The sequence below is a fragment of the Meles meles genome, chromosome 1, assembly GCF_922984935.1.
Source record: "Meles meles chromosome 1, mMelMel3.1 paternal haplotype, whole genome shotgun sequence".
NCBI classification, from domain to species: Eukaryota; Metazoa; Chordata; class Mammalia; order Carnivora; family Mustelidae; genus Meles; species Meles meles.
In genome coordinates this window covers 53,936,466-53,959,837 of record NC_060066.1, presented here as the reverse complement: position 1 = coordinate 53,959,837, position 23,372 = coordinate 53,936,466, and the positions used below count along the sequence as shown (strand labels likewise).

Here is a 23,372-nt window from a genome sequence, read left to right as displayed (position 1 = left end):
GCTATTTCTGACCATTGCTAAATCCCATAAACGCTGCCAAGATTCGACCACACCCAGTCCAAACTCTATCCAAACTGGGCCGCTTCTGCCATCTAGTGACCATCTTTCTGAACTACATGCGTAGGGCATTACCTAGTCTGGTCGGCTCAAGTGTCAAGATTTTTAATTTAATGTGTCATGTAATTAGTTTTGGCCTTCACGTCCTTTCATTCCTACCTCCTGTCTGTGTGACCTTGGGAAAATTATGTGATATTTCTGTGACTTAGTTTATTCATCTGTAGAATGGGAAGAAGGACCTGTCTCTTACAGTTTTCATGAGGTTCCTATGAGATAATATATGGAAAATGCAGAGCAGAGTGCATGGCATAGGGAAATCCTGAAGAAAGATGTGATAGTATTGTATTTATAATTATGCAAGTCCAGAGCTAAAAAAAAATAGGCCAAAGCATGGAAAATCAAGTTACGATATATGGAGTATTTCAGAATAAATTAAGTATATAATATTTAAAGCTTGGAAGAAAATCAACTTTATTTAGGCTTTTCGTGTAGGCTGCCAACAAATGCATTATTGCACTTGCCTCATTCCAAGTCTTTCCCCACCTCATGCTGAATGTTCCCATCACAGCAGACAACTCATTACTCTGCATACATTTTAATGCCTTTCTTCCTCTTTCTGAAATAGTCTCCCTCACATTTTTACATTTCACAGCCCTAAACCTTCAACTCAAATGCCAGCTTCCCATATACACTCCTCTAGTGCTGTTAGGTGGAGTTAACGGCCATGTAGCCTTTAATCTCGTCTTCATTAGAGCATCTGACAGAGATAGGCTCTACTGGAGAGAAGCGGGAATCCGGTGTGTGAGGCCATGTAACTAGGCGGTGACCTGCCCACTGTGGGAAACTGTGTATTGTCTTTGTATCTTCTCCCCCTCAAGCCAATGCCTCACACAAAGACTTCACACAATCATTCTCCATAGAAGCTTGCTAAGTTGAAATATGAGTTTAGCAAATGTCTTAGAACGCCTTTTTAAGAAGGCTGAATGGAGACTTAGAAGACTAAGTCTGAATGGAGAATTAGAAGACTCGTGGAGGCTTCTAATGTACGTTGAAGTAAATCGGCCTACTGGTTTGAGTTGGCAGGGTTAGTCCCATCAAAACATGCTTTTGGCATACAGAATAAGTAATATCTATTTTTTAAAAAAGATTTTTATTTATTTATTTGACAGAGAGAGAGAGAGAGAGAGCGAGCTCAAGCAGGGGAAGCAGCAGGGGGAGAGGGAGAAGCAGGCTTCCTGCTGAGCAGGGAGCCTGATACATGGCTCAATCCCAGGATCCTGGATCATGACCTGAGCCAAGGGCAGACACTTAATGGACTGAGCCATCCAGGCATCACCAAAATAAGTAATATCTTAATAATAATAGTAATAATAGAGTTCATTAAAGAACATTTGGAAATTACTAAAAATGTAAAAAAAAAAAAATCATGGCTCCCCTACCCAAATAGTCATATTTGATCTTTTTTCAGTATTTTTTCTATACATTGTTTTTATTATGGTTGTGATCCTTATCTGTTTGCAGTTATATACCCTGATTTTTAAGCTTAACATACTGGAAGTATTTCCCTCTCATGCTATATACACATCAAAAACAATTTGAAGAACCAGAAGCCCACTGAATAAATGTACCAAAGTGTCCTTAACATCACTGTAGTTTAGACAGTTAGCTTGTTTGTATTTTTTTTCTTTTTTTTTTGCTCTTATATGTAACAACACAAAGTAAATCTTTGGGCATAAAGGTTTCCTTTGCCCGAGATTATTTGCTTTTATGAGTCCCAGAAGTATAATCCCCCACTGACTGAATACCTTATTATAGCAAGCCCTGAGGGACACAGAATTGGTTTTAATCAATGGGTTTTGGCTTCTGATGGCTCCAGGCCACCATTATGAACTTCAACTGCCTAGACTTAACTGAAGATGTGAAGAAAGTCTTTAGAAGATTGGGCTGAGCAAGCACAGAAGACGTACTGTTTTCTAAAACCATTTGCGGATATTAAGTTGCTTGCTTTATTTTTTATTGCTTGTTTGTGTGTGTGCATTTGTGTGTGTATTTTGTCATTTCATTTTATAAGTGAAAGTCTCCAGCCCACGATGTGTTAGCTGATTTTATGTCTTTCTTTTGCAAAGAATGATTTCTTCGACTTCCGGATTTACTCATTTTACATTTACTAATGCATTTTACAAATATTTACGGACATTTACTCCATGCCAGACACTTCTACTAGGTGTTACCAGACATTAATAAGACACATTCTTAAAAGCAGTGACAATGTAGGACAAAACTTAACTTTGACAGAAGTAAGAATAGTACGGCTTTGGGAGAAAAATGGGGAATTTTTCTGTCTGGGGTAATAGGAAGACTTTACAGAGGAGCTTCTACTTGCATCTTGAGTGATGTAGGTGTTCAACTGTTGGGCGTCAGGTGGATTCCAGTCAGAGAGACCAACCTCTTCATGATGAAATGATACGGAAAAATTGAAAAATTCTTTGTGGCTAATGCGGAGGCTTATATGGAAGGAAAGAGCAGGAAATCATGTTGTAAAGATAGAATGAGGCTAGATAATGAAGAGTTTCTTATATGTTTATATATATATAAATAGATATGTATTTAATTTATATCTCTACATATACACAGATATATTTAATTTACATTGCAAGCCAAGAAGTTAATGTTTTATATTATAACCCATTAGGAATCATTTAAAGTTTTTTTCCTCTTCTTCATCCTCCTCTTCTTTTCCTTTTTCTTCTAAAGTGAAGGAATGGCATTAAAATGATAGTATTTAGGAAATGGGACTTTATGCCAGGCATGTTACTTGGACATTTTACATAAGAAGTTTTCACAACAATGCTATGAGACAGTAGAGTTGTTTTCTTGAATGATATGGGAGAGGAAAATAAGACTTATAAGAAGTTAAGTAATTTGTCCAAAGCCCCACAGCTGGTAAATGGTCAAAGGCATCCCGAGAGCCCATGGGGAGGGGACAGAATTTCTGGTTGTGGCATATGGGCAAAATCTACCAACAGTCTGTGGAGAGAGTCTGCATTTAAGCTGGACAAGAAGGATTTGGGGAGGGGGGGGGAGTGAGAGGTGGTGAACCCCAGGTAGAAAAAAAACCCAAAACCAGACTCATCACAGGAGGAGAAGGTGGCAAGAATTGGGCGGCTTCTGTGGGGAGAGCAGAGTCAAGTTTAGTTTGGTGGTTGCAGAAGGTGCGTGTCAGCAAAGGGAGGGAGGTAAGGCCAAGAGGTACGAGGCGAGCAGAATGCCAAAGCAAGCTGTCACATACAGTAGACCGGGGCAATATGGCTGACACTAAGTAAACACTATGGATGGAGGAAAAGCTTTTTTATTGCGAATTACTGGGTTAGAAATCCTTCCGGGTGCTCACACCTCAAATATCCACAACAGTCTTCACGGTGCCTGGCAGATGTGATGCAGTTGTGAACGAATGACTTTTGTTCTTCCTGCTATAGGTACGATAGAGAAGGAGACCTACTTTCCAGCAAGCACACATCTTCTGAAAAAAAATAGCCAAAATTAATGGCTACCAGTGGATTCTGGAGTCAGGAATGGCTCCAAGTCTCACTGAGGACAAATGATCAAACCTCTTGCTTCAAGCCCTCTTTCTTGATTTTCAACTGGGAACAAAATTAGAACCTACCTAGGAAGGTTGTGACATTTTAAAAGCCTGGCATACAAAGCACCACAGTAGGCTATTATTCGGGAGCTGTTAGAATTCTAATGTAGCAACCAGAGTTCTTTTCTTAGGCTTCTGGCAACCTTCTATCAAGACGTTATTCTACCTTATCCTCACATCTGTCCTCCTGACATTTTATTTCACTCTTCAGAATGCATAAAGCAAAGAATCATAAACATAAAAATCATCACTTTTCCTTGCCCTGATTGAAACCCTTTTCACGTGACAGGCTTCAGCGGGCATTCTCACTAGCTGCCTGCTGGACCCTGTCAGCTCTTCCCGCATGCTGCCCGGGCCATCTGCTACGCGCCACGGCGAGCCATATGGAACCTAGCCCCCACTTCTCTGGAAATGCCTGGCTTTTTCCTTCTGTGGGTTCTTTGCTTAGCTGTGCTTCCTAGGTCGATGGAATGCCATGGTTTAGATAACAGTTCTCTTATCTTCCATCCTTGCTAGGGCAGTCAATGACTTCCATTTTATCAGGAGAACCTTTAGATGGCGCATCAACACTCATGCTAAGTAGTGACCAAACACTTCACTAAAAGCCCTGTGACATTTGTGACACAAGATAAATAATTCAGAAATCACGGTCCTGTTATTCTGTCCTACAACCCTCCCTCTTCTCTACAAAGGGAGTAATATTATATTTGCTTTCCTTCTTTCCTCTGATAATTTTAGCTGCAATTATCTTCCTCCAAGCTTAGAACAGCAGGTACAGCCATGCTGAGATGATTAGTTCTTAACTGTTGCAGGTTATTAGCTGTGCAGAAAATTATATGCAAACCAAGATATGGTTTGGCTCCTACTGTGATAATCTCCATGAGATTTACAAATATCAAGGAGATTTCTAAGCTCTCCTTAAAATCCTAGCAAAAACGCTTGTCTCTTCAAAGTAGGCGCTTAAATTAAACCTTAATCAGTTTTCAAAAATAACTTTTAAGGATTTTGTCTAAATAAATAAAAGTGTCGGGTTGCTTACTTAAATATACTTTTTAATGAAACAGAAAAAAATGTCTTAATGGAACAGAGGTAAAAGGAAGCAATTTTTGCTGATTTTCAGCAAAACCATGAAGTGAGACAAGCAAGTTTTTAGCTGTCATAACATCTTTTCCACGCTTCTCAGTTTTTCTTCCCACCATGGCCCCAAGCCACTTATAAATCATATTTTTTCTACCATAAGAAAAAATGTATTAAAACACTAGGATGTGAGTATAAATTAATTAAAAAATGTCAGAACCCTGAAGATAAACGAAGGACATGTTTTAACAAAAGCAATTCCGAGGAAGAAATAAGCAATTCACCTTCATTTTCATGGGGGAATAATTTCGCTCTTCTATTCATTTTCTCTTAGGCAGCGATTCTACTTCCATAAAAAAACAGCTCTTTTCCTTCCAGTTCTTTCCAGAACAGAGTCAACATCCTTAAATTCCTGTTAACTTTGTCTTTCCCAAAGCACTTACCATATATTGCCTCATAATGTAGTTATTCGGGTCCGACTTAATGAGCTCAGATAGAAAGCTCAGTTAACTGTCTATTTTTCTTTGTAGGAACAATTGCAGACCCGATGCCTGGACCTACTAGGTGTGTATAAATGAATCAGTGCCGAATGATCTTGAAAAGTCCAACATTTACCACGGAACAGAGAACTTGGCATGGACCGAAGGGATCTCCGGAGTCAATTGCGTCAAAGGTAGATCCTACATTTGAACACAAAAGGGTTTCCTTATATTTTTGTGGTTCTCAACCTTTTATGTTTATACATGCTTTAAATTTTTAAGTTTTTGGTGACCACTTTCAAAGGATTAATAAAATAAATCTAGCTAAACATTTCAGCACTGAATACAACCTTAGCTAGTATTTGGTAGTCAAGGACCCAGGGCAAGCTCCCTGGGATGGCATTGGCACAGGAGTACTTGACTTCGCCCCTTGCCCCGTAATCTTCATCAGGGTCCCCTTTTGCTGCAAGCCACCCCAAACAACACACAGTTGAAATAAAAGATGGATCCTGCTAAGCAAAGTCCGTTTGCTTGTCTACTATCTCTTCTAGCAGATAGCCAACTTACTTAAGAAATTCAGTAGTCACTACTGGTTAATTTAATTTAATTATTATTATTTTATTATTATAATTTTATTATTCAAATTTAATTTTTTAGTATTTTAATTTTATTATTATAATTATTTATTATTAATTATTTTAATATTATTATTTATAATATTTATTATTTTTATTATTATGTTCAATGTACATTACTAGTTTTTTTTTGATATTTTATTTATTTGACAGAGAGAAATCACAACTAGGCAGAGAGGCATGCAGAGAGAGAGGAGGAGCCAGGCTCCCCGCGGAGCAGAGAGCCCAATGTGGGGCTCGATCCCAGGACCCTGGGATCATGACCCGAGCCGAAGGCAGAGGCTTTAACCCACTTAGCCACCCAGGCGCCCCTACATCACTAGTTTTTGATGTAGTGGTCAATGATTCACTAGTTGTGTATAATACCCAGTGCTCACCACAATACATGCCCTCCTTAATGCCCATCATCTGGTTACCCCATCTCCCCGGCCCCTCTCCTCTACAACCCTCAATTTGTTTCCCGGAGTCCAGAGTCTCTCATGGTTTGTCTCCCTGTCTGATTTCTTCCCATTCAGTTTTCCCTCCCTTCCCCTGTGGTCCTTCATGTTATTCCTTATGTTTCACATATGAGTGAAACCATATGGTAATTGTCTTTCTCTGTCTGACTTATTTCACTCAGCATAATCCCTCCAGTTCCATCCATGTTAATGTAAATGGTAAGATTTCATCCTTTTGATCCCTGAGTAACATTCTATTGTATATGTGAATCACATCTTCTTTATCCTTTCATCTACTGAAGGGCATCTCGGTTCATTCCACTGTTTGGCTCTTGTGGACAATGCTTTTATGAACATGGGGGTGCAGGTGCCCCTTCTTTTCACTATGTCTGTATCTTTGGGGTAAATATCACTGGTTAATCTTAGATACACTGCTGCCTATTTAATAATGCTTTATCTGCCCTGCCCAAGCTCTTCTATATATTGAAAAGGCAATATGCTCTCACATTCCACTAAACATTCTTTCATGGCACTGATGATCATGCCTGCCTTTTACTTTCAGCCAAGTATCCCTATTCTACCCATGTTACACACTCAGTGCGGGGTTCTGGTGGACAGCATTGCTCTAACAACATTTCTAGTTATAGCAAAAATGCAAGAAAAGCAGGGAGCCCATGAAAGGTCCACAGTTCTCCACTGACCCAGTGGGCTGCAGAAGCTGGGTCAGTCACTGTGAAGAGGAGTCAGCTGGCATCTGAGACTCCCCTCAGAATGGAATCCCTTTGATTTCCTTGTCTTGATTCTTCATACTGCCCTACTCAGGGGCAGACCCAGATTCTGTGGGCTTGAACCTTAAATAATTTGGGAGTTCTTTATGAAAAACAATAAAATAACAAGTACAGAATTAGTTACAAAATAAATACTGATTTCCACTGAAAAAAATCACAACAAATGACACACTCTAAAAAGCTCACATATACCCCAAACATCACAAAACCTACAAAAATAATAAAAGTTTTCAAATTAATTAAGTTTGAATGCAACTTTGTGATAATACTTTCCTACTATTTTGGGCTGCCTACTCTCTGGTTACTTCTTTTTTTTTTTTTTTTTAAGATTTTATTTATTTGACAGATAGAGATTACAAGTAGGCAGAGAGGCAGGCAGAGAGAGAGAGAGAGAGGAGGAAGCAGGCTCCCCACTGAGCAGAGAGCCCGATGCGGGACTCGATCCCAGGACCCTGGGATCATGACCCGAGCTGAAGGCAGAGGCTTTAACTCACTGAGCCACCCAGGCGCCCCATCTGGTTACTTCTTTATATGACATATGGCGAGGTTTCTGGGCATTTCCACTTTACTCAATCAGGGCCAACTTCAAATACTCATGCATTGACAATACTCATTACCCAGTTAGCTGTCACTATCAGCCTTAAAGTAGCATATTATGAGTCTCAGTGTTAGTTATTCCCCATCAAATCAGCAAGAAAGTTATCTTTTATTGGTGTGTTGATATAATTTACTACTCTTTAATTTGCTGATCAAATAATTGAAAAACTTACTCATTTCTTTTCAAAATTGATCTCTTTATTTTAGTTAATTGTGGCTTTTGATATGATCTGAAATTTTATCCACTTTTTAATAAATTAATTTAGTTGAAATTTTTTTCTGTCTTTGAACACATACTATAGATTCTTTTCTTTCTTCTTCTTTTTTTTTTGACAGAGATAGAGAGAGCACAAGTAGGCAGAAGGCAGGCAGAGGGAGAGGGAGAAGCAGACTCTTCGCTGAGCAGGGAGCCTGGATGTGGGGCTCGATCCCAGAACCCTGGGATCACGACCTGATCCAAAGGCTGAGCCACCCAGGCACCCCCATACTGTAGATTCTTAAAGTATTATTGTTCCCATGCTCTATGTCTTGAATAGCTTTCTAATGAACATATTATCCCACATCCAGGGTTGTTAAAGAAAGTCACAAACTGTTAAAGAAAAATCCAAGTTACTTGCATTTTCACAATGCTTCATCTACAAAACAAAAATGTGTTGCAAAATTTGAAGTAGTCAACAATCCCAGGTACTGCAGATGGAGGGTTTTTTCCCCTCTATCAATGAGATTAAGTGAAAGAGCTACATACCACACATATTCTGCTATTAATTCATCTCTTAAAGAGCACTTACAGCCATTTGTCTTCACCAATGTCATATGCTAATCTCCATATGAAGTATTTTACGTGCAGTACTTCTTTTTATGTCCACCGCTATCCTATTAGTTGTGAATATAATAACTATTATCATCTCCACTTTACAGGTGAAACTGTGAGGTTTGAATGTATAGCTAGCAAATGATTGAGCCAGAAGTCATGCTCGGAAACTGAATCCAGGACTCAAGCTCTTACCTACTTGCGATCGGATTTCTTTCTTGCTTTCTTCGATTGCTGTATTGATAGAAGTGAGAAGATTTGGAAGGAGGAAATGTGTGCCCTGAAATACCTGAAATATTAGCATCGCCTTAGGTTAAGGCTATGTATGGCAAGAAAAACACACTTAGCAAAGCTAAAAGGGTGCATATTTTTCCCTCTCCTTGTTCTAACAATTTATTGGATCGTGGCAGCCATTTTTAGCCTCTGAGACCTGCAGAGGGAGCAAGGAGGCTTTAAGTTCTTACCACTTTTGCTAGCTATACAAGACTAGCCTAGTGCAAGGAAGGCAGAATCTTGGATCTTTCCCCTGGCTGTGACCTCTGTTAAACTCTGTCACCAGACTAGGGTACGCTTCCTTCTCTATAAAATTACAGAGAACTACACTAAGTGGTCTCGTAGGTCTTTCCAGCTCTAAAATTCCATGAAGCTCAAATGCAGTGCCAGTTTAAGTGGGAACAGCAGGTGTACCTAGTACCAAAGACATTTATTTTTTCATTAATTTTTTTGAGAGAAAGAGTGTGTGTACAAGCACGGGGAGGAGCAGAGGGAGAAAGAGAAGCAAACTCCTGGCTGAGCAAGGGAGTCCAATGTGGGACTCAATCCCAGGACCCCAGGATCATGACATGAGGCAAAGGCAGATGCTTAACTAACTGAGCCAACCAGGTGCCCCTATTTTTTTGTCTTTAGTTGCTAAACTCATACTATTTAGATACGGAGTCATATACTGAAATACAAACCAAACTATTCTCTCTTCTCAAATATTATGATTTATCAATTACCCACAAAATTAAAATGAAGGGGCTTTGATATTAATAAGCTGTATTGTGCATAAGTAAGGATATTATGGGAGGTGAGCCACTGATAAAACAACAATAATAATAATAATAATGATAATGATGATGGCCTCACTTGAGTTCATAATGGTTTATGGCAATCTGTAAATCCAATTTGGAAAATCAGTCATATTGAGGCATGTTTACAAATAAATGCTCCTGACAAAAATTATAAATGAATGGGGCGCCTGGGTGGCTCAGTGGGTTAAAGCCTCTGCCTTCGGCTCAGGTCATGATCCTGGGGTCCTGGGATCGAGCCCCACATTGGGCTCTCTGCGAAGTGGGGAGCCTGCTTCCCTTCCTCTCCCTCTGCCTGCCTCTCTGCCTACTTGTGTCTCTGTCTGTCAAATAAATAAATAAAATCTTTAAAAAAAATTATAAATGATCAATAAGCTCATGAAAAACTATCAATATCACTGAGAATCAAGGAAGTGAAAATTAAATCAAAGAAAATATAATTTTCTTTTTTTTTTAATTTTATTTGTTTATTTGACAGAGATCACAAGCAGGCAGAGAGGCAGGCAGAGAGAGAGGGGGAAACAGGCTCCCTGCTGAGCAGAGCGCCCGATGCGGGGCTCGATCCCAGGACCCTGAGATCATGACCTGAGCTGAAGGCAGAGGCTTTAACCCACTGAGTCACCCAGGAGCCCCAAGAAATATAATTTTCTATCTCCCAAATGGATAAAGATGGAATGGAAATGTAATTTGACTTTCCTAAGGGAAAATTTGATAATATATTTGGAATTCTTTTTAATAAAAAAAAAAAAAACTTTATGAAAGCAGCTAAACTGACCCCAACAACACTTTTCCCCCCAATGGTACACCTGAAGCAAGAGTTAAATGTAAGAGGAGTCTAATTTTGTGCATTTCTGGTTAACTATGACAATTCTAAGTTGTCCACTTTTTTTCCACTCATAATTCAAAGAGACAAGCCCTTGTCGTGTTTTGTGGCTCTCACTCCTTACTTGACATCAAGCGGACCCTGCCTCCGGCACCAGGCGGGAGGACCCCAGCTGAAGGTGCTCTCAGCTCTAGGTCTGCAGACCTTCCTACTGACTGAGGGCTCTGACTGGAGTCCCAGACTCTCTCTCCTCCCACAGCGGGACATGTGCAGGCTTGTATCCAGTCAGCATCAACCATCCTTTCAGATCTTCTTCCCACCTGGAACAGGCTGGGAATCTAGTGTTGCTTGGTCTGAACAGATTTAAGGAGATTTTCTCAGGAGGACCTGAAAACTACCAGAGCCTGCCCTCATCCTACAGAATCCTTTCAGTTGAGGGCCATGGTCACCCAGAAAAGGCAGAGGCTTCCTTAGTTTCTCTTACCTCCTGGAGCAAGGAGCTTCCCTGGGTGGGTGTGGGTCAGCGTGGACACTACTCGGGATTCCAGCTTTGCTCCATCCAGGGGCAAAGGGGTTGGGGGGATGAGGAGAAACTACTTAATGGGTGAGATGTTTTACTTCGGAGGGATGGAAATGTTTTGGAATGAAATAGAGGTGGTTGTTACGTAACATTGGGGATGTACTAAATGCCACTGAATTGTTCACTTTAAAACAGTTAATTTTATGTTACCTAAATTTCACCTCAAAAACATTTTTTTTTGTTTGAGTAGAGACTATCTTTGAGTAGCAGCATATGCATGATTTCTCTTATCTTATCTGCATTTAAAAATTGTCAATTGGGAATGACATTGTTTTAGTAATTAGGAAAGAATTGTAAAAAAATAAATTAACCTCCAAGAAACTTAAATTTAAAACTATACTTGAAAGCAGCTGAAGAAAGGCTAAGAAAAATCTAGACATCATTCCACACACTTTGGGAAAAATACGTCTTCAAAAAATATATGAAAAACATAATATGTATCATTTTCATCTCTGTTAATTAACAAATTTCTTCCCATGTATGGCTTCCCAGAACTCTTTTAAGCAAAGAAGAATGGCAGCAGGAAAGTTCATAGACTTAATTTAGAGCAAGTGTCTTTTGGGAAAAGGAGAGGTGGTGAGAAGGGATGGGATTATTGGGATAAAAAGGTTAATTCAAATCTACTTTTAAGAAAGAAACAACTAGCCATTTGGAGGATGAGAACAAAGTTCACTTTACAGCTGTGTTTGTTTTCCCTCTCTTTCTCTGCCAGATAGAGGATTCAGAGAAAGTAAATGCACGATACTTTTTTGCTTGCTTGTTTTAATCATAAAACTATTCCCTGAAGACTTTAGCTAGAGCAGTTGAGTTTGGTTTGGAAAAATTAGAGAAGCAATAAAGGAGAAGGAACTGCACTTCTCGCTGCCTCTAATTTTCTTCTGTAATGAGTTTCCTGCTTAAATGTGCATGCAATTTGTCCTTTTTCCTTACGGGAAAATATGTGCAGTAGCAAGTCTTCCAGGGGGCTACTTTCCTTGTAGAGCTCATTTTGTCCCATTGGGGGAAAACCCTTACGATTAGTGCCAGTCCAGCCCTACTGTGGGAAACATTTGGAAGAACATGGAAGGTGTTGTTGAAAAGAATAATAGATCAAGGGCTTTTATTTTTCTATGAGCATTTATAAGAAAACCATAGATGTCTAACATGTAAAGAAAAATAATGGCTGAAAGTGTTTCTCAAAGTGTTTGTGGACTGCCTGAATCAAAATGTCCTCATTATTGCCCAAAATACAAATAGTTGATTTAATCCTAGAACTACTGAAACAGAAACTATTGGAGGTGAGACTACATTTAAAAAAAAAAAAATACACGTAGGGACATCTTGGTGGCTCAGTCTGTTAACTGTCTGTCTTTGGCTCAGGTCATGATCCTGGAGTCCTAGGATCAAGCCCACATAAGGCTCTCTGCTCAGCCAGGAGTCTGCTTCTCCTTCTCTCTTTGTGCTCTCCCACCCCTCCTCAGGCTCTTGTTCTCTCCCTTTCACATTCTCCTTCTCTCTCTCTCTCAATAAATGAATAAAATCTTTTTAACAAATACATGTAAACACATTCTAAGTCAGAGGTCGATGAAGCATGAGCAGAGGACCAAGTCCAGCCCACTGCCTGTTTTTATAAATAAAGTTTTATTAGCACACAGCTGCACTCTGTTGCTAATTTTGTACGAAGATGGCAGAGATAAGCAGTTGTGGCAGAAGCTCTATGGGCCTGTAAATCTTAACTGATTACTGTCTAGCCCTTTGGTGAAAAAGTTCACCACTCCTGCTCTAAGCTACTGCCTCTCAAACTTTCATGTGCATAGGAATCACTCAGAAATCATTTGAGAAAGATTTTGACTCAGTCTGTCAGGGGGCCTGAGATTATTTTTCTCTCAAATCTCCTATGTGATGCTAATGTTGCTGCTTTGTAGATCACGTTTAGTACCATGGTCTAGAGTAGTATTTCCCAGAATATGACAAATGTAAATTCTTAACTCCAACATAAGTCTACCAGGTCAGAAATGCTATGGGTTGGACTCAGCAATCCATGTTTTATCAAGCCTTCCAGGGGATTTCTGATGCATTCCAAAGCTTGAGAACCACTTGTCCAGATTATCCTTATGTAAACTAAAACTATCTTCAAAGAGCCTGAAATTATATGTTTATGTTAGACTCCATTATCATTGATTTTCCTAAACATAGTATATGTTTGTTGATCATAATAACCAGCAGGGAAGGAGACATGCTGTATGAAATTGCCGCTTAATAATCTGATTTATTTCTTCCTTGTGTATCCAGAATGGCAGCCTCAAGTAACTAAAATTTTAAGTATGTCTTCTTTGGTTTATTCTAGTTTAATTAATATTTGCTTTCAGAGGGGTTTTCTATTTTTGTGTCTGCTCAAAAAGAGCTTCAAATGGCATGTCATTTCTAAACTGAACAACAGAGGGAGCTGGTGTTATAATACTAATCCATGAGGATTAGGGGCATTTTCCTCTTTATTGGCGGAATCAAAGGAAGAACAGCCTCTTGACTCATTCTTGAATAAAATGTTCTTGTGTAGATGCATAGGGCCTGTCATAGACAGCCCTTTCTAATGCGGAAACAGCTATATGGTATGTTCGAAATGAGTGTAGCGTGTAAGCAATTCTATATGATTACTTTGTTCTTTTTTAAGATTTTATTATTTATTTATTTATTTATTTATTTGACAGAGAGAGAGAGAGAGACAGTGAGCAAGGGACCACAAGCAGGGGGAGTGGGAAAGGGAAAAGCAGGCTTCCAGCCAAGCAGGGTGCCTGACGCAGGGCTTGATCATAGAACCCTGGGATCATGACCTGAGCTGAAGGCAGACGCTTAACAACTGAGCCACCCAGATGCCCCTCTATTCAATTACTTTCAACATACACAGACCTTCTAATAAATTCAAACAGTATTGAAGGTACAAGAGATTACTAGAACACAGATCCTGTTCTCATTAAACATAAAGTTCTGGGGAGAAGGAGTATTAATAGAGACATGTGAATAAATTTAATAATATAGAATACAACCCCTTACTAAGATCAGAGATGAACAGAGAGCTGCTTTGGCTAGAAGTGTCTTTTGGGTTCATGACATGAGTGGTCACAGGAAAAGCTGAGCCAGTTGGCACTGTGCTGAATGAACCCTCCCCACAGCACTAGAAGTACAAATGGTCATCATAATCGTCCAGTTTGTCGACAGGAGAGAAATGTTTACAAAATGCAATGGAACTTATTCCCTGGGGTGAGGGACCAGAACAGAGGAGACAAATGGACTATATTAGGTCCTTGCCTTCAGCCCCAGAAAGATTTAAATGGGTTTTGACCGGCATGGATTCAAGATTTGGCTTTGCTTATCCAGTAAAACAAATTACTGTTAATACAGCTAAAGGATTGAAATGAACGATACTGTGTCAGTTTGTCCTACCAAGTGACTTTTTGTCTGATCAAGAAAACCATTTTATGGAACATTTTGTATAATACTTAGAGGTACTTAGTGGATTAGAGACTAAGTAAATATTTGCTGATATATGAAGAGGTAGATGGAGAACAAAATGGCGGATTAGATTGACAGAATAAAGAGATGGTTGAAGTCTGATGAGGGTGTTGTCAGTGAGAATGAAAGAGAAAGGAAAACTGGAGAAATGTTGTTTAGGTAGACTCTCAGGGTTTGATAATTATTTGGATACAGAGACATAGAAGTCAGTGCATATGAAAATGACTGGTGACCAAGTGATGATAAGGTCTTGAGCATTAATCAAAAATTGGAAAGCTATTTGAGTTTGGAAGGTGTGTGTCTGGGGATGAGTTTAGTGTTAAACTCTTTGAACTGGAGGGACTACAGTGCCGAGGGTGTGATAAGAGGCTGTTGGCATCACAACTTTGAGGTCTGGAAGAAAGTTTTGACATAGAAGTAGGGGTTGCAGTTATCTTTATAGAGATTTTAGGATAGCTTAAGTTATGATAAAAAGAAAATATATCTAGTTGCAAGTGTACTGATCCATCTGATAACATTTATCAAAGACGTAGCATGTTCTATGCTCTGGGCTACAGGCTGATGTGTATACCGGCCCACGTTTTTGGAGTACTGATTATAGCATAGGTACTGCCTGGTGATAAGACAGGGGCAGCAAACAGAGATGAAATTTACATCCTAGGGGCGCCTGGGTGGCTCAGTGAATTAAGCCGCTGCCTTCGGCTCAGGTCATGATCTCAGGGTCCTGGGATCGAGCCCCGCATCGGGCTCTCTGCTCTGCAGGGAGACTGCTTCCTCCTCTCTCTCTGCCTGCCTCTCTGCCTACTTGTGATCTCTCTCTCTGTCAAATAAATAAATAAAAAAAAAAAAAAAAAGAAATTTACATCCTAGTGGGAAAAGATAGAAAATAAAATGAAGAAGGAAAATATATACTGTTAGACATGATATGGAGAAAAGTAAGGCCTGAAAGCAAGATGGAGACTGCTAGAGCTAGGGGCTTTCGCTTTTGAGCAGGGTGATCAGGGGAGGCCTTGCTGAAAAAATAGCATTTGCACAAAGACCAGATGTGGGTAAAGGGGCAAGGATGCATGAGAAACACATGCTCCAGGCAGAGCAGCATGTAGCAAGAAGAACACTGGGTATGAATGCAATTCTGCAGCGGAGTAGATTAATAGGAGATAAGGTCAAGGAGGTGACAGGGAACAGTTCATGTGGGAAGGACTTGTAGGCTGCTGAAATGACTTTGGCTTTCGCTAAGAAAGAGAGGAGAGGGTGCCTGGGTGGTTCAGTGGGTTAAGCCTCTGCCTTCGGTTCGGGTCATGATCTCAGGGTCCTGGGATCGAGCCCCACATCGGGCTCTCTGCTTATCAGGGAGCCGGATTCCCCCCGACCAACACTTGCCTGCCTCTCTGCCTACTTGTGATCTCTCTCTGTCAAATAAATAAATAAAATCTTTAAAAGAAAAAAAAAAAAAGAAGGAGAGGAGAACCTAGCAGAGGGATTTTCATGGAGGAGTGACAGGATCAGGCTTTTATTCCATAGTACCACTCGGGCTTTCACTGGGAAAAATAACTAAGGAGGCAAGAACAGAAGCAGTTAGAAGACTAATTTAGGTAAGAAATGACGGTGGCTTAGACCAGGTTAACAGCAGCAGAAGTGGAGAGGGGCTGCATTCTGGATATATTTTGAAAGGAGAGCTGATAGGACTTGACTGGATGATTATGGGGTAGGAGAGAAAAGGGGGGAATAAAAGATCACTCCACCATGTTTTTCCCTGAGCAATTAGAAGTGGGGCATTATCATTGTCTAGGATGGAGAACTCTGAGATGAAGTTTGTGTTAGGAAGGAAAGATCGGGAATTTTGTCTGAACACATAAATGGTGAGATACCCCTTAGACAACCTGGTAAAGTCACGGAAGAGGCTGTTTTCTATATGACCCTGGAGTTTGGGACAGAATTGTAAGCAGGAGATATGAATGTGGCAGTTGTCCTGTCCAGATGGCGTTTGCAACCTGAAGCAGATGAAGTCCCCAAGAGAATGAGTGCAGACATAGAGAAAAAGAGCTCAAAGGCTAAATTAAAAACGAAAATCCTGGAACATTCAATATTTAGAGTCAGAGAAAACTACAAGAACGAGTCAAAGAGAGGCAATCAAGGAGTTTACACTAAAGAAAGACAGAAATAAGTGTAAGTATTTTTGTACTTACTACAGAGAGGGTTCAAAGGAGGAAAAACATTGAGTCTATCAAACTAGTGAAGGATCAAAAAAGATTTGATAGACAAGGACCTGGAAGGGGGTGAGGATGTTCCAGGCACAGGATCAAGAAAGATTTAATAGACAAGGACCTGCAAGTGGGTGAGGATATTCCAGGCACAGAGAAACAAGGTTCACCAATCAGCTCATTGTGGTAGGGTGTGGTCAATGAAAATGACTTTGAAGCCAGACTGCCTGGATTTGAATCCTCGCTCTGCATTTACTAGCTGTGTGACATTGACCAAATTACTTCAACTCTGTGGGCCTCAGTTTCCTCATCTATAAAGTGAAGTAATAATAGTACATACATCATAGGGTTGTTATGAGGATTAAATAATTTAATATTTGTAAAATTCTTCAGTTACATAGCATGCTATGTGCTATATAGAAGTATGAGTTAAATAAATCAACACATGGAGATTTGCAGTTCTGTGGAACAATTTGGGACTTGTAATGATCAGAGTACAGAGAGGGTGGGTGGGGAGGAGAAACAGTGAGTCATAAGTCTGGAGAGAGCAGTGGGGGCTTCTCATTGGAGCTCTTCATATGGTAGTAAGGTATTTGGGCTTTTCCTCTAAGCAACTGATCAGAATCACGTTTTTGAAATGCCATCCTAGAATCAGGGTGAAGGTTCCTGAGTGATGAAATAAGGTTAGAGGCAAAACATGAGGAAGGAGAAAGAAGTGAGATGATGTGAGGAGAAAGAGGAGGAGTGAGTGAACTGGAGAGCATTAAGAGGTCAAAATCGGCAGCAATTGGTCACGACTTGGATGTGAAGAGTAAGACAAAAGGGAAGAACTCGAATGACTCCCAGGTTCTCTACTGTGTTACTGATTAGTTGAGAAGGAATATAAGAGGAAGAACACGTGTCTTTAAGGGAAGATAATTCTTCTGTTTTGTAGGTGCTGGAATTGAGTACTTCTGAGACTCAGGCTAAGAGGATCAGACCCTCTGGGCAGCAGAAGCATGGGATACAATCTGATGCATGGCCATGACCTCAAGAGAAGAGTCTAGGCTGGACATGCAGATTCAGAAGTCAACATTGTGTAAGTTGTTGCGGGAGTCATAGAATTAGAAGAGATGCCTAAGGAATCGCGTGCACATGAGAAATCCTAAGCAGAGCCCTGTGCAGCATCAGCACTTGGAGAAGAGACAGCTTCTTCACACAGAGGTGGAAGAAGCAAGGAAGAGTGGAAGCCGAGAAAAGGAAAATATCTAGGAGGATGATGACTGAAGCCCCAAATATTGCCTATAGTGAGGGCAAGGACGAGAACAAAAGAAATTTCATTAGGTTTGACAATTATGAGGTCATTATTTCCTCACCATAAAATGAAGTGGTAAAAACTGGAGGCTAATTACTACAGTGGGCGTAGTAGACACAATTTGTGCTACTCCCATATCTTTCAGCATTCGCCATTCCCATACCTGCTCATGGGCTCTTACTGCAAACACCTGTCACCTTCTGCCCTTGTGGCCAGCAGGAGCCCAGCTTTGTCTTGGAGGTGGCCAGAAGGGCTAGAGAGTCAATGTCACCAGGAGCAGTCCTCCGTGATCTGAGATGAGAGTTGATGGGTAAGTACCCCAGGATTCCCACCTCCAAAGAGGGAAAACTCTCCAACATGTTCTGCAAAATGTCTCAAATGTCCTCAATGAGAGTCAAATCTCAGTAGCACCCTATCCATTGACACACCCTATCTTGACTCTTTTCCTTCTCTAAGTCACCTCCCCCTGGCTGGGATTACCTCCCAAATAAGCCACTCCTATCCAATTCTCATCAGAGCCCAACATGGAGTTGCCCAACCTAAGATATTAGGTAATAAAAGTTACAAAGAGACAAAGACTAAAATAAGTCAGAATATTTAAGTGAGATTGTGGATGAAAAAAACATACAGGGCTGTGGCTAAAGGGTGGCATAAGGTCAAGAGATTTTTTCTCTTTATATCATAGGAGAAAATCAAGCAGGTCTACATTCTGAGAGGAAAGGGCCTCTAGGAAGGGGCTGAGGGTGTAGGACAAAGAACAGTGTCCCTGGGATAGTTGGAAGGCAGGTGATTGCACAAGGAGGGATTGCTAATTGAGGAAAAAGGGCACATGTTTCTTGAGTAGGAGGAAAGGAGAGTGTAGTTGAGTGTTTATGTTTTGGTAGCTAGAAAGCAGAAAAAGAGCTCATTCTCTTAGGGTGAAGAAGATTAAGGTCCAACTATAAATCCATGAGCAAGAAAAAGGATAAAAGTTGAGACTAATAGAATGCCTCCATTTAGGCGTCGAATGGAAAAGAGAAAAATTTAGAAAGGTAAGTCACAAAACGAGTAATACAGTGACATGGACATGAAAGAAGAAACACTTTGAAAGGAGAAAATGATCAAATTGGCCAAGACTGTAGACAGGCTGAGGTGATAGGAAAAGGTTTTTGGATTTTGCCATTTCCTAAATAATTATCAGTGATTTTGGAGAGAGGAGTCGCAATTGGGATGATAGAATAGAAGCTGTTTGCTTAAAATAAAAAGGAGTAAATGGAAAGGGAAATGATAGGGAATAGTAAACAGAAGAGCCCTTGATCAAATAATAATTCCAAAATATATATTCACATCAGTTTAATGGAGAATGATATTTCCAGGGACACCAAGGGCTTATATTCAAAACTCATCAGCTATTTGGTTCTATTATATGAAATTGCCTAGATTTGACAATTTTTACTACAAATAGGATAATTTAATATGACTCAACCCAATACCCCAAAATGTCACGGGTTAGGTTTCTTACTGACAAGAAGTCAGATTCTTGGGTCCTGTGGGCTAAGTTTACACTGAATACCTGAGCCATAAAATTGCCAAGAATCCTTTATAGCTCATGAGACACATGGATGGGGGATAATGAAAATTGACAAATTATAATTTCATTGTTACTCTTTGCTAATAATGTATACTCTACAATAAAGAATAATAACTTCTACAACAGAATCCCTTAAATCTACAACAGAATCTACAACAGTATTAGAAATAAGCAGCTTGCTTCTTGCTATATTTTCACAAATATCCTGAAAATAAAAATCTTTCTCTAGATTCCTCAGCTTTTTTTCTAAGTATTTTTGAGAGTAAAAAAGCTATAGTAGAATGAAACTATGAATGGTAATTTATCTGCTAGAGACACTATTAAATGAAAGCAACTTTAGTGAACTTGATTATTTTGGACCTTACTCCTTGCTTCAATAATTTTTCTCAAATTTAATTGCTTGAAGGCCAATGATGAAGGGCATGTAAAATGCAATTAACAGATGAAAAATCTCTCTTGTGATTTGATATTAAGCAGAAGTGATGGAGTGTGACATTAAAAAAATGGTATCAGAGGTGTACACTTTGCATTTCATTTTAATTATATCAATTTCAGATTCTGGAACACTGCAGTTTCACACATGCTTAATTAAATTATGTCAGTACCAAGACTTCTAGGTTAAAAAAAATTTTTTTTGGGGGAAGTTTCAAAGACAGATAAGGTGAAGACAGTCATTCTTTCCCTTTCTGGCTACTGGGTCAGAATAAGCTCTTGATTATCTCTTTTTACCTGTAATGATCTATGGTTGTAGTAGAAAATGATTTGAATAGAATTCAAAGCCCCAAAGACAACTGATATGATTTTAAGTAGACTTTGAGCTCACAAGAAGGAGAGTGGTCTATATTAATTTCACTCATTTGCTCCCTTTTATGAGTAGTTTCAGACTGATCTAATTTTTGCAGATGTAAAAACAAACAACAGAGAGACTAATAAAAGCCTTTTTTTTAAACAATTAAAGAATTAAATCATTAATTTTGCTTCAAAGAAGAATTTAAAAGGTTGGGCTCCTGGGTGGCTCAGTCGGTTAAGTGGTTGCCTTTGACTCAGGTCATGATCCCAGGGTCCTGGGATTGAGCCCCCTGTGCGGATTCTGCTTCTCCTTCTCCCCACTGCTCATGCTCTCTTTTTCTCTCGCTATCTCTCTCCCTCAAATAAATAAATAAATTTTTTTTTTAAATTAAAAGCTCTAATTTAGATTCATTTTATAAACCAGAAACTAAAACTTTAAGATATTACTGTTTAGGTTGTGTCCTGCTGGTTGTACTGTTGATGTACAAGTTTCCCTGTGACATATCATGTACCGCCTTCCTAATCTACATGTACCTTTCAAGGGATTCTGTGAATATGCAGGAATTACATATTTTCTTCACTTGCCCCTGTTTATGTTGGTAATGATGTTCTTTTTGCCCTTCCAGTGCTCATGTCCTATCTTCTTTTCCATTCTACCCTTTCCCTAGAAGCATTCCACGATAAAAGTTCAAGTGAAAGTCGTTGATGGAGGCCTGAAGTCCTCATGCGGGGGACACTAGCTAAACCGTAATACCAAGTAAGTCTTAGGGGCACACTCGTTAGCTTAGATTCTGAAGAACGTATCTGGAGCCACAGAAAATACCCGCTCCAGCGCTCCAGACATTTTGAGATAGACCAGTTATTTTCTGGGGCCAGGATTGTACTTTTGGAATGTTTTTTTTTTTTTTTTTTTTTTTTTTTTTTTTTTAAAGATTTTATTTATTTATTTGGCAGAGAGAGATCACAAGTTGGCAGAGAGGCAGGCAGAGAGAGAGAGAGAGAGAGAGGGAAGCAGGCTCCCCACTGAGCAGAGAGCCCGATGTGGGACTCGATCCCAGGACCCTGAGATCATGACCTGAGCCGAAGGCAGCGGCTTAACCCACTGAGCCACCCAGGTGCCCTGGAATGTTTTATTTATTTATTTACTTACTTATTTATTTAGAGAGTGAGAGTAAGATCACAGAGGAAGAGGGAGATTGGAGAAGGAGAAGCAAACTCACCACTGAGCAAGAAGCCCACCACAGGGTTCAATCCCAGGACCCTGGGATCATGACCTGAGCTGAAGGCAGTTTCCTAACCAACTGAGACACCCAGGCATCCAGGAACATTTTAACATGCAAAGAAAACCTTGAGAACTTCCTTTTTTTTTTTTAAATCAGTTTAGTTTATTTAATTTGTTAGCAAATAAGTTAGTTTGTTCTATTCATGATAATAGTTACCATTAACTAAATAATACGTGTTATTTAAAAATACATACATACATACATACGTAATCTAGTTCCCATTTAAATGGATATTATGATTCTGCTTTAAGGATGAGGGAACAGAGAAAATAAGAGACTTGCTCAACATCACACAACTTGTCTCCAAAAGGAGCCTGTGGATATTTCTTTTTTTTTCTTTTTAAAGATTTTATTTATTTATTTGACAGAGAGAGATCACAAGCAGGCAGAGAGGCAGGCAGAGAGAGTGAGAAGGAAGCAGGCTCCCCGCCGAGCAGAGAGCTCGATGTGGGACTCGATCCCAGGACCCCGAGATCACGAGCCAAAGGCAGCGGCCCAAACCACTGAGCCACCCAGGCGCCCCGAGCCTGTGGATATTTCTTAGTTACATCTCACCTTTGTGGTCATTAGTGTGACCTTGTCGTGTAGGAGATCAGAAGTTATTGTGTGACCCCCTCAAAATCTACTTCCTTAACTGCCAACTTTAACCAACTCTAGCTGTACTCAGCTGACAGGTTAAAATTGACAGAGTGAAAACCTCCAAGTTAGGTATCCCCTAACTAATTAAAATAATTTAAGAGACTCTTTTATAAGCTAAGATTAATAATACATGTAGAATTTTATTGAACCATTGATAGTTTTTTCCCTGAGACATTTAAGATATTTCAAAGATATTTCACTAACACTTATATCTTCCTTTTAAAACTAAACATCTCTAGTTAAAGTCTAACAATAGATAGGGACAAGTACACAAATCCTATGTGTACAGGTTGATAAAATATCACAACATGAACTCACCCATGTAACTGTCTTCCAGCCCTCTCATGCCCTTCCCAATGGCTCCTCCTTCTCTCCTTCCTAAAAGAAACCATTGTCTTGACTTCTAACACCACAGATAATTTTTACACATTTTTTAGTGTTTTTATAAGGAGAATATTCAGGTTTTTAATCTATGCAGATTCTTTCAGTCAACATTATATTTAACAAATGTCATCCAAGTGGTTGCAAGTAACTGTAATTTTATTTCCATCACTGATTGCTGCTCCATTGTATGAATACACCGCCCTAAAAAAATCACTCTGCTGTTCATGAAAATCTGAGTTATTTCCATATGGGGGCTCTTACAAATATCACTACCATGAACAGTTTTGCACTTGTCTCTTGGTATAAATGTTCGACTTCAGTAGGTAATTACAAACAAATTTCCAAAGTGGTTGTACTAATTTACAATCTTACCAGCTGTGAAAGAGGAATCCTACTTTACATTTTAGTCCTAATTTTTAATGTTTGTTAATAAGGTTGGGATGCTTCCCAGAGGAAGCATCATCCTTGTCCAAACGCAGCATTGGGATTTTATATATTTTACCCCAGGTAAGTAAGCTGTCATCTTTGGTCTCTTGTCATTGTGACCTACTCCTAAGCTGTAACTGTTCACACTCTAACTGAAAGTGTATCCTGTGAACCGAGACAATTTAATAGCATATGGCAGGGTACCAGTATGATGATCTCATGTATGAGTAACCATTTTAAAATCATCTTAGTAAATTGTTGATTCATTGGCCTGAAAAGAACAATGTCAAATTAAGCCCATTC

At 39.6% G+C, this 23,372-nt stretch overlaps 1 protein-coding gene across 3 annotated transcripts in view; it reads left to right on the top strand.

Annotated features, from left to right (window-relative positions):
- Positions 1-23,372, top strand: part of FABP5 (fatty acid binding protein 5) — an 80,289-nt gene that overhangs the window by 41,049 nt on the left and 15,868 nt on the right. For 2 of the 3 annotated variants that reach the window (XM_046025473.1, XM_046025477.1), the window contains one exon: positions 5,305-5,447. In XM_046025473.1, the coding sequence (XP_045881429.1) occupies positions 5,349-5,447 (99 nt within the window). In that variant the 5' untranslated portion in view covers positions 5,305-5,348. Of the gene's footprint in view, positions 1-5,304; positions 5,448-18,269; positions 18,289-23,372 lie in introns of those variants that run through there. The other variant, XM_046025497.1, reaches the window with a different exon arrangement.